At 42.4% G+C, this 12,500-nt stretch overlaps 1 protein-coding gene across 1 annotated transcript in view; it reads right to left on the reverse strand.

Moving 5' to 3' along the window:
* nrxn1a (neurexin 1a) overlaps positions 1 to 12,500 on the reverse strand; it is a 201,087-nt gene that overhangs the window by 75,163 nt on the left and 113,424 nt on the right. The window contains exons 12-16 of the mRNA XM_063216926.1: positions 12,193 to 12,315; positions 10,193 to 10,574; positions 8,746 to 8,936; positions 7,745 to 7,918; positions 1 to 12 (exon numbers count right to left, since the gene is read on the reverse strand). The exon at positions 1 to 12 is cut by the window's left edge and continues 108 nt beyond it. Of these exons, the coding sequence (XP_063072996.1) occupies positions 1 to 12; positions 7,745 to 7,918; positions 8,746 to 8,936; positions 10,193 to 10,574; positions 12,193 to 12,315 (882 nt within the window). The remainder of the gene's footprint in view (positions 13 to 7,744; positions 7,919 to 8,745; positions 8,937 to 10,192; positions 10,575 to 12,192; positions 12,316 to 12,500) is intronic.

The following is a 12,500-nucleotide window of genomic DNA, read 5'->3' on the forward strand; positions in this document are numbered from 1 at the left end:
TGGTGCTGGGACCTGCGGGGAGGGAGGAGGAGGAAGAGGAGGAGGAGGAGGAAGAGGTAGAGGAGGAGGAAGGAGGAGGAGGAGGTAGAGGAGGAGGAGGAGGAGGAAGGAGGAGGAGGAGGGAGGAAGGAGGAGGAGGAGGAGGAGGGAGAGGGAGGAGGAGGAGGAGGAGGAGGAGGAGGAGTAGGAGGAGGAGGAGGAGGAGGAAGAGGAGGAGGAGGAGGAGGAGGAGGAGGAGGAGGAGGATGGGCAGGAGGAGGGGAGGGTGGGGAGGACAGAGAGAGATAAAAATAAGACCAGTCAATTTGTCACAGGAATGGAGCTGGAGCTCAAGCAGCCCCTCCCTCCATCTTCCTAGACTGAAAAAAGCTGAAAAAAAAGAAAACGAAGCCTCGCCTGACTAACTCCTCTTTCTTCATCCAAAACGACTACTGACAACATGGAGGAAGTGGATTTTTTTTCCTTTTCTATATCTTGTACACCTCATTGTCTTCCACACCGTGAGTTTTCAAACAGCTGGCAAAGGCAAACATATTCCACTTAGTTTCACACTGAATTCTACAGTAGAGGGTGGCCATGTGACTGTCAAAGGCCTACTGTTCCTATCCTCACTAATATGCAATTTCTGTTACGTAAAAAATATATGCAGATTCCCTTCTTTCTCTGCTACCTCACCCGGGCCATACACTAAAAAAACACGCCTGGCATATGTCTGACAGCGACCGAAGCGTACAGTATACCCCTCTAAATATTCCACTTCAATATTCAGTTTACTGCATCTTGTGGCCACATGTGACCCATTACTGTGCTAGCGAATGCTAATCACCCCAGGTGAGACAATATAAACTGCAGTAGGAGGCAATAAAGCAGGCGGGCCGAACTAGTGGGCTGGTCGCCAGTCAGCTTCCCTTTGCCAACACCAATACAAACTGCATCGCTGGCTCTGATAAAAACTTAGTCGGGGTTGCTTACTCATATATTTCCAGTTGATATATTTAGTGGCAACCTGCTGAGGAGAAGGAAAGAAAAAAAGTTTTGTTGTTGTACGTATATTTTTCACTGGGTGCCTTTCTCAACATCACAAAATGGCTTCCCTTCTCTCACTCAGACTGACAGCCTGTATTCTCCACGAAAATGGATCTACTAGCCCGGCTGTACAAATTAGCACCGGTGAATGTCTGCGTGCTCACACGGCTTTGAAGGTCGTTTCCCACTCGTCTCTTTTCATCTGCGCCCTCCCTACCTCTGGTGTGAGGCTACATGCACAGCTTACTTATTCATCAACCAGATGCCTTATCCAAAAAGATAAAGGAGGCGCACCGCAGCGGGCAAAAAAAGAGGAGAATGTATTCTGTTTATTCTCGCAATCTACCGAGCAGATGTTCTGTCTAAAAGCAACTCATGGAACATTGAACACCTTACTAATATACAGCATACACGAGATGCGTTCACAACGACTGCACCTTATACGTACAGCCAGGGAACAGACACATACTTTGTTCCCTTGCAACTAGAGTATGTAACACAATGCACTCTACACGGTTATGGTGTAGGATGCCGCATAGTGTGTTACATGGGACTCCACATTTCGGCATGCAGTGTGTGTCACTTTGCCTCACCAAGACCACAAAGTATCATTATGGGCATCTACAGTGCAATTTTGCTGTGAATATTCAGCACTTTGGGAGTATTAGCAACACTATTAGTTTTGAATGTTACTCCCTATGCCTGCAAAATGTATTTTGTATTACAAAGCTGAATTTCATGTTTAGAGTTTGAAAAAAATGGCATGTTTAGTAATGCATTTGTGGTGAATACCATGTTTGGTGAATAAGAAGAGCTGACTTTTACGAGCAGCAGCATGGGCTGAATGCAATGTTTGACTTTTTTGAGTGTGTATTGCTGTTGTGAGCAGTTTTCCTCGGCCCATAAAGCTCAAACAATCTATCACAGTGCCTGGAATAAAAATAGAAGCTTCACAGCCATTAACTGCTGCAGCTAAATAGCAATAGTCGCCTACGTACTGCACCTTGAAAAAAAATTGAAAAAAAAACATTGTGGGCAATCTCATGTAATCTAATCAAAAGTAATCAAATCAAATATAATCAAATATACTATAACACAATCTAATAGAAAGAAAACCATGACACAACATACGGTAATTGTTATCTACAGCTCCCTATTTAGATACACAGGGTTCAATCGAGCGTATTGTCATGTACAGTACAGTAATGCGATTTTGGATAAAAATCTAAATTTATCTTTGGATAAAATCTAAATGAGTTAAAAAAAATATAGCAATGCTTTCGAGAACTTGACCAAGATAACAGTCCTGTGGTGTACCATGTTGTTACTGTGTTATCCTGACACTAACATTACAAAGTACTTTTTTCCTGACTGAAGTTCGAGTCAAATGATTTATCCGTTCTTCCAACAACTGTCCTTCCCTCACTGCGCCGCAATTCAATTATCGGCCGATGCAATCTAGAGATGCAAACAAGATAGCAGCTTTACGGCGTGTGCACGTCAGTTGTTTTAGCACTGTTTTTTTAAGCACTGTTGTCTTAGCGCTACGTTTTTTTTGGAGCATTCATCATCTGATTACATTTCTGAGTGCCAGCCAAGGGCTTTAGTGCAGCATAAACAGGAATTGAAGCTTTGAGTGTGGACTCGGGGATTGCCAGTACAAGTTGACTGGTGATGTATTAGAATAGCCAACAGTTTGCTCTAGAGTTATTTACATTTACTCTATTATAACCAACCAGTGATGGGCAAAATGGATTCATTTATTACCATCTTGGCCATGAGCTTGTTTTATCAGTCCAATTCAACCAGCCAATCACCTGCCCATCGCTGATAATAACAGAGAAACTCTGTAGCCTATGAAATTCCACAAGTGGAACAATGCACTAGTCCTTGTCTTTTCAATGACTAGTACATTGTTCCACTGGTGGCATACATTATGAGACTACATAATGGCTATATATGTATGTCATACAGTATGCTGTAATAACTTATGATTATTAGGGTTTGCCAATACAGTATATAGCAATGTAATGGTGCACAGTATCTGACAGTTTAGTACAACCTCAGGGCAACCTAAGTATGGTATACCATATATAGTATACCTGTCACTTCCATGTAACTTTGAAAACTTGCTTATCGAGGGGAAAATTGCTTGCTTGCAGTTGCTCCCCATACATTACAGCAACAGCATACCTCTGAAGGTCAGAGTGTCCCTAAGCCTAGCACAAGAAAAACATGAAGGCTCACAAAATGACTACCAAGTCTAGTGTTGTGTTCAGTCTTACTATAGTATTGGTCCCATTTTAGGTAGACTAATTATTTCAGTTTTCCGTATATTACTGGTCTTATGTTTTCCCTGTATTGATGCATTGTGTTCTGGTGGCAGGCAAGATTGAAGGGTTTTTGTTTTGCTCATATGTTTTCCACAGATAAAATGTAAATGTAAACCTGCATTGTACAATATCTTATAATACAATATAACTGTAGAAACCGTACATTGTGATCAATCCAATGATAACGGATACAGTACTGAACACAGAAGTCGGTATGCCTGCAGTATGCAAGCAATGCTTGGCGACCATGGACTTGAATGAAATAGTACGACATGTCTTTGCCAGCATTCAGCAGGCAGGCGAGGCAACCGGCCTTGTTAATAACAATAACATCGGCCTACTAGTTATTTTATTTATCCGAGGTCATTCAAATTCGAGAATATTTCCAAATGTCCTTGAGTCTTTCAGAACAGGCTTAAAAAACAATTTAGTTCATTTCTGAATGCAATGCGGGGGCTGACTGTGACGTACTGTATGTTCGTCGTACTGTACAGCAGTGGTAAAGCATTCATCTGCTGCATAGCATGTTTTCGTTCGAAAGATGGGATCAAAAATCCATGCAGTATGATAGCTCGAACCAGAAACATGACATTCTATAGTTGAACAGTAATATGTTTGTGGCGATGCATGTTGAAATATTTTACATTTAAGGTGTGTCTTCTATTTGCCATGACTTTAAAAAAAATGACCCCTCAGGATAGCTTGACGATAGTGAACATAGACAAGCAGTGGCATCTGACAAAGCTGCCATTTGATGTCATAAAAATATGCCTCACATCTCAGAGAGAAACTATAAACACATTGACACCATACAGGTCTCTACGCTTATGCTGTAGCTGAAAAGCACCTCACTGCAGTAAGCACAGAAACCAGAGCCTACTCAGTCACACTGACACCTCACTGTCTGAAGGCATTTCTTTCATTTTCTGACCTACGTACGTACGTATATGTGCATGATGAAGTTTCCTGTAACTGTATATCCGCTATGCTGTGTGTTGGTATTATTAAAAATTATACTTAAACGCAGGGATGTCAAACTCAGGCCCCGGGGCCAACTGTGGGTCACAGAGCCCTTTTAATTTGGCTTTCAAGATAATTTCAAATGTGCATTACACAGTTGACCCACTTAGACCATTAATGTATAGTGTAGCAAGACTTGAACATGAAATTTAGTGTGTCACAGGACGTGCAGATACAGTTGAACTACCATATATGATGGGAACGAGTGTGTATGAAATGTAACTATGAGTATGAAGTGCATGGACGAACAATTTTAGTCCATTTTTGAATATAAATGTTGAGTTCAGCCCGTGACTTCATTCCATATTTTGATTTTGGCCCTTGGTCAATTTGAGTTTGACACCTCTGCTTTAACTTGACAATGGTGGGATCAAACCACCATGCTGATAGTTCATGTGCTGTATCTTTTATTTAACTACTATTAGTGGTGTAAACAATGATCGATTCGGCGATGCAATCCAATGCTGGGCATGGACGATCCAGAATCGATCCGGCAAGTTCCAGAATCGATCCGCCAATTTGTATAAAGTTTCAATTACTTCCATGGATGTTTCGGGAGCAAATGAATGTTAAATTAAATAAAAGCACTTCAAAACATTGCAAGACTGATACAGACTGATACAGACTGATACAGAAAACAGCCAATAAATTGTTGCTCAGTATCTGACTACTTGTATTGCCTCATCATGACTGATTAAACATTTGCTTTGCTTTCAGTAGAAATGTAATGCATTGCAATGCATTGTAGAATTGAATCGGATCGGATCGGATCACATAGAATCGAATCGAATCGCTACCTCCCGAATCGTGATCGAATCGGATCGTGAAGGCAGTGCCAATCCACACCACTAACTACTGTACAATATTGTACAGTATGGTGATATAACAAATTCATCTCCGATCTCCATGGGTTTGTAATAAATGATGGTCTTTGTCCTCTCCTCATAGGTGTCCAAAACAATGTTGGCATTGAAAAAAAGACTGCAGGTCACTCTTTATGTGGATGCAACCCAGTAGCTGTTGGTGATTGGAATAGCCTATCAATAGTTATTTAACCCATTGACGCCTAAAGGTACCTGCAAAAAAAGGTGTTGAATGCCTGAGGCCTTTTTAAGAAAAGCTGCCCTCAGCCTTTAAATACCTAAATATCTCAGCCTCTGAAGCTCATAAAAACATGCAATAAGTAGCATTTAAATGCTAAGACCCTCATATTTAATTAGAATGTGTTCATTCATCTCAAACAATCAAAGATTTTTTATAAAGTTGTCTCAAATCTCATGAGCCTGAATGTTGCGTAAGACTGCTTCAGGGGCCAGGGCCAATGTTGCGCAACAGAACATCCAGCATCAATGGGTTAAGTTATCAAATGGCATCTATTCGTCTCTATAATTTGTATGCATGGTAAATGGTAGGGTTTGGTTTCATTTGGTTTGATTCTGTGAGACATATACTATAATGATGTAATATTATTCAGGCATGCAATCAACCAGAAAAATGAAAACCTGTCAGTCAATCTCAAGCCTTACACCCTGTACTTTCCAAATGCCTTCGACCACTGCCGGCTCTACACAGTGAACGAAAAAGAGAGAGAGAGAAAAAAATACAGAATAAAAAGAATTGTTGGGGGAAAAAAAGAAATAGCATTGTTTCTTCAAAAGGAGAATATTTCCAGATGCCAAGCACCTGACAGCCTGTGTGATATCGTCAGATAAATAAGATTTTCAGATTGCGGTTATGAGATTTAGCTGGTGTGCGGTGACTGCCCGCCTGGAGTCCTGCCACGCAATTAAACCTGGGATCAATGTTGACATGTGCTGGCAGTGTTGTGAGTGTTGTCAATTCCATTGTTGGGTGTCTACAGGTAAATGAGATCTTGGAGGCATGCGGGGAGAGGCAGAGAGCTTATTTACAGGGGAGAGGGGGGTGCGATTAAAACAACACACAGTCATGCCTAAACACCACAGGCAGTCGTCAGTGGGTGAGAATGACAGCACGAGAGAGAGAGAGAGAGAGAGAGAGAGAGAGAGAGAGAGAGAGAGAGAGAGGAGAGAGAGAAAGAAAGATAAAGAAGGAGGCAGAGAGAGACAGAGAGAACAGATAGTAGCCTCCATTACGTATGTGTACAGAGAATACAGAGAGGAAGCTCAGAAGACTACGACAATGCTACAACTACCTCTACCACATCGCCAGGATGGTAAATACAAGACGACACCTTGTATTTGTCCTGACAGAACAGCACATAGCTGGTGGACAACAAAAGGTAATCAACAACATCTGGTTACACACCAAAGGCAAAATGCGGGGAACAGGTGTCATTGGAGGGGGGGGTTTAAACACAGACGTTCATCTATCTACCTTGCAAGTCAGCTTTCATCAATGCAACTTTTGTCAGCCCAAAGAAATAATAAATGATAGCAATACAAAAAAAACAGAAAAAGGAGACAGCAACATAAAAGAGATGTTAGTAAAGGCACTGACATGTCTTGTGCTGCTAGTGAATGAAAGAGAATGGAAAAGCAAGTGCGGAGAAAAAAAAACCAAGAGAGCTAGAGGCAAAGTTAAGTTTGGAAGAACTACAGAGAGCCCATTTGAATGATGGTGGTTATGGTGGTGGTGGTGGATGTTGGGGTTAGTCTGTCCTCCTCTGCTCTGTTCTTCTGGAAGAAGGGCTGAACTGGCATTTAGTCCGTTTAGGAGTTTAGCATATTCCTGACGCATTAGCGCTCATGTGAGCGATGGGGCTGTCAGGCTCGTTTACGGCGTTTCATGGCTGAAGGTTTGAGTTCAAACCGAAGCAGAGCACACCTGACACTAATCAATCACGGCATTTACTGGACCAGGCCAATCAAAGACAGACAGAGAGAGGGAGAGAGGCAGAGAGGCAGAGAGAGAGAGCGAGAGAGAGAGAGCGAGAGAGAGAGAGAGAGAGAGAGAGAGAGAGAGAGAGACTCGTTCTGACATGGCTTTGTCTTATCTACAATGGAAATCTGCTAAGCAACAGTGAAAGTGACTGACAATAGCTCTCCACTTGGAATGCCCTTGGTTTGGTTATACAAAGAAAAACAATACCAGGATGTGGCGGGGCCTTTTGACTCTGAATCGATTAAAAGAGCTTGAAACAAATACCAGAGGAGAAAGACATTCCCACCCCCAAACAAACCATAAAAAAACAAAAAACAAAAAAAAAACCCAGTGGAGACATATGTAGGGGGTGGTGGCCATGGTGAGGGGAAGCTAAGTCCTGTGAAAGACACAAGAAATGAAAAATGGACAGGAGTGGATGAAGCTATTTCAGTCCTAAACTCGAGCTCAGCTTCTCAGCTCTCCTCTCTCTTCTTTCCTCTGATATACACGTATTCACTCACCTTCACAGCCTCTCTCGACTTGTCCGATGGTGGTCAGTGCGTCGGCCAGAAGGTCCGGCAGGCGGCCATTGAGGTCCACGGACGCCAGGCAGCCTTGGAAGCCCTCCTTGGAGTGCACCAGCTTGGGCAGGTCCTTATACATCTCCTTGGCAATGCCTCCGATGTACAGATCACCTTGGAGTACAGAGAGAGAGAGAGAGGGAGAGAGAGAGAGAGAGAGAGAGAGAGAGAGAGAGAGAGAGAGAGAGAGAGAGAGAGAGAGAGAGAGAGAGAGAGAGAGAGAGAGAGAGAGAGACAGAAACAGAGACAGAGACAGAGACAGAGACAGAGACAGAGACAGGAAAGGTGACTTGTGGTCCCGGATATATGTTTTTATGCTGATGCAGGCCTTTTGGTGGATGTTTTTCTCATAGTCTAGTGGGATAACAGACCGTCAACAAAATAAATAATTGGGTGAAGTGAAAATAATATAAACAGTTCTGTTTTTGCTAAAAAAAATGTGTGTCTGTATGTGTCTACAAAGTAAAAGTGAAAAATATTCTTTCAGCAGGAAGCAAATGTTTGCCCATTAAATCTGTACTGTATGGTGTATATCCAGTTTCACTATCCTTGAGTGAATTCTCAAGGCAGCCCACTGTGTGCACTGTATTCAACACTTTGTAGACAAAAGTGCTGTGCTTATGTGTAATAGCTGTAATTGCACTTGCAGTAATTTACCGCTCCAGCCTTCAATTTGTTTTTAAACTCTTGACAGCATTTTTAAAGTCAGCCGGTGGGCATGAAGGCTGATATGAGTTCTTCAATTTCCATATTTATGGATATAAAACTTGATGTGACTTGCAAATGGGCTGTCGTCGATGAATTATAAAATAGTAGTCCACTTATACTGTGCATTACCGTTCAGATGCAGGTTCTTGGCATAGGTAGTGGTCTGTGTGGTGTATAATGTATTACTTTATCACATGAATAATGAACACTATACTACTCTATGGCTTATGTACCTTTCAGATCCAGGTTCTTGGCTCCTGTGGTGGTCTGAGTGGTGATCTTGGTGTCGATCTTGACGGTGTGGAGGTTGTTTTTGTCCCGTGAGATGATGACGTTGTGCCAGTGGTTGTCATTGAGGGGAGTGTTGGAGTTGCCCTTGATCAGGTGAGCTCCGTTGCCCAAGTCAGACACATAATGCAGGTACCTGCCAAACAGAGGCAGACAGGGTTGTAGGATTTAGTGTTATTTAAAAAAAAAAAAAACAGTAAGTTTGGAGGCATTTTTGGCCTTGATGTTCGTGATAGGACAGTGGAAAAGAGTCAGGAAGTGTGTTGGGAGTGAGAGACGGGGGGGAAGAATCAGCAAATGACCCAGACCAGAATCGAACCCGTTAAGAGCCACGGCTGGGCCATAGTAGGAGTTATAATCAAATTCAAAACCTCAACTTTCAACTTCATTAAATTGTCACCAAATACTTCTGCTGCTCTTCCATCAAGTGTGGTGACTAAAAACAGTATAACCTACATACAGAAGGTTCCCTGTCTAGTGGTCCCATCTTCAAATAACAATAATAACACAACAATAGCAATGCAATGCAGACCACATATTGTAACTTGCAAGTTGATTGCTTTCAGCCCTCCCACCCAGCAACATACACTATACCTTTGTCTGATGAACAACACTATAGGTGCTACTGTGGCTACTTCTCCAACTTATCCCATTTAATCTCAGTGCCAATAGTGTAGCAATAACAATAAGATTCAGCTGATCACAAGTTAATTCACCACCAATACTGCATTCTATGTAAGGCTTCATGAATGCTACAAGATTGCTGGATTGGCTACGTCTCCCTGATCCTTTGGCCAGCTCTACCTAGACCAGGGATGGGCAACTTTCATGATAAGGAGGGCTACGTTCATTCATCGCCTCCATTGGAGGGCCAAATAACTAGGGATCTGACTCCAACTCGCAGAATTCGAGGTGCAGTTGGTTGCTCACTGACTGCCCATATTGTTTGGAATGAGTAGAACTGTACTCTATTGGCCAACAGATTAAGTATAATTGTTAAAAAAAATTGGTCATTATTTTTTATACTTCTATTTAATCTATGGGCCACACTGAATGAGGAGGTAGCCCCAGATGTGACATACTATCTGTATCTGTACCAACTGGCGACTGCAGATGTTAGAAGCTTTGGTGATTGGTTGTAAGTAATGTCACTGTTAATTTAGAATGATAGAATTTAGTTTTGACCAATCGCTGTGTTTCTATCATCTGAGGTTGCCACTTGATACGGTGATCCAGATAGTCTTTCACCAGCCTCCAGTTGCCCATCCCTGACCTACACTATGCCATCATAATCATCTCTCCACTTTGCTCTGGAAGAGCACTCTGGCCAAAAAAACAACATTGTGGAGTGGAGGTGCTCCAGGTCTAACAGTGTGCTACTTGTCCCCTCACCCTTTGACCAGCTCCACCACTATGAAGTCGTTGCCGTCGCCGCGGTTGAAGAGGATGAGTCCGTCGGGCGAGGTGGTCTTGAACTGGAAGAAGAGGTGCATGAAGTAGTAGGCCTGCAGCGTGGCCAGCGTCACGTAGCTGGAGCGCGACTTGAACGTGACGGGGTCGGCCACGATGTTGCGGTAGCCTATCATGGCGTTGAGCTCGCAGTAGTCGATGTCGCCGTTCTTGCACAGGTCGATGTAGGGCATGCCGTTGAAGGTCAGGCCCTGCAGGTGCCCGATGAAGTTGGAGGGCACGGCGGGCATGTGCCGCTTCTCTGTCAGGATGCCCGTCTCTATGTTGTGGAACTCCAGCTGCGTGTGGTCGCCCGTCATTGGGCCTACAGTAAGCAAGGAATAACATACCCTGTCAATTGCTACATTTACATGACGGTTTTAATTCCGAATGAATGATTCAGAATTACGTAAATAGTTCTGTGGAATTTACTTTGATCTTTCATGTAATTCCGAATTAAGAAGTGTTTACAGGACGTTTGCAAAGTGGAATTACGCTTTAATCAGAATTAAAGTCAGTTACATGTAATTCCAAATTAAATATATCATGTAAACGTAGCAAATGCTGCCCTACGAGGAAAAAAGGCAGTAAATACATTGAGGTTGAAAATGAATTATTATGAATGTAATGACATATATACAGGCATATGAACAAAAGTTAAATAAAATGATCAGCAAAGAATGTGGTCATATGGAGTAACAAAACAGCCACATGTCAGTAATCTACCTAAAACTACCTGGGCTGGACAACAGAAGTCGTTTTACTCAGTTTGGAGCAGTTACTGCCTTTTCGCTGTGTAGGGCAGTCTGTATGTCAATGTCCCTGAATGTGGTCACCCGCCATTGGGCCTAAGGAAGAGGATGGTCACTTGGGATAGAATATGAATCACGCATCCAGTCAATGTCTCCGGGGTGTGTGACTGAATGGTGGTGCGTCAATGAGTGATAAAATGGTACTCCGTAGCCTATGAGCGTCTAATTATATCTCTGATAAACATCCTATAAAGTGGTGTGATGAACACAAATCTGCTGAAAGGCTTCCTCATGTACTCTCTCCTACTGAAAAATATGGACAACAAATGGGTCTTGTGTTTTTTTTACAAACCATTAGCAAAAACCTGACTGCTTTTTTAGTATTGGTTTTTTTAATGCTCAGAATAGTTTATGCCAAAATAAGCACAAAAACATCAGATCTAGAATTGAAGACTTTGGAGATAGGGAGTCATGGAGTGTGCAGAATACAGACTGACTACCCGGGCAATGCGTACACATTTGCTAACCTTTTCTTAAACGCTGTCAATGGTGTAATAACATCTGTGATATATTTACGTAATGAAGAGGTGATGGGTGACTAAAGATCGGTGGACAGAGGGATGATCCTGCTCACTTAACTTCAGAGGGCTAAAGTAGGCTAAAGTTTCTTTTTTTAAATGCTCAGAATAGTCCATGCCAAGGACAATAACATCTCAGATGAGCACGATAACATCTGAGTGAGATAATAAGGAAATGAGAGGCATGATGTGGTGTATAGCAGAGTTTCTCAACAGGGGTGCCGCGGAAATGTGGCTGATAAATAAATTATGTAATATAATACATATTTGTCTAAATTGATAAGTTAATGCTAGTCAGTGGAATCTTTCATCTGCCAATTGCGCACAATAAAGTAACGCTGTAAAGCTGTAACTTCGAACGTAGGTCGTGTGACGTCTCCAAATGTGTTACTTTTCTAAGCTTGTGTGGTATCGGATGCGATGCCATGTTACGGCTTGTTGGTTTGGGGTGCCTTGAAATTTTTCATGAATTGAAAGGGTGCCTCGCCTAAAAAAAGGTTGAGAAACACTGGTGTATAGAATACAGACTGACTACCGTGACTATCGGGCCTTGTGGGTGTAGGTGATGGGTGACTAAAGGCCAGAGGCCAGAGAGATGATCCTGTCCACTTACCTTCAGAGGGCTGCTGGTCGTCTACTGAGAGCTTCAAGCTCTTTCCTCTTCGTGCCACACGTACCGTGTGCATCTCGTTATCATTCAAGTTCTGACCCGCAAACACAGTCTCTGGACCTTTACCTATAAAATGTATTTAGTTAACAACAGCCAACAGAAGAAGCTATTCCGAGAAAGAAAGAAAGACAGAAAGAAAGAAAGAAAGAAAGAAAGAAAGAAAGAAAGAAAGAAAGAAAGAAAGAAAGAAAGTGATAGTAATAGCAATAGAGATAGCAGGAAAAAAGATGACAAACAGATTAGATAGACAG

The sequence above is a fragment of the Engraulis encrasicolus genome, chromosome 15 (genome assembly GCF_034702125.1).
Source record: "Engraulis encrasicolus isolate BLACKSEA-1 chromosome 15, IST_EnEncr_1.0, whole genome shotgun sequence".
Taxonomy (NCBI): Eukaryota; Metazoa; Chordata; class Actinopteri; order Clupeiformes; family Engraulidae; genus Engraulis; species Engraulis encrasicolus.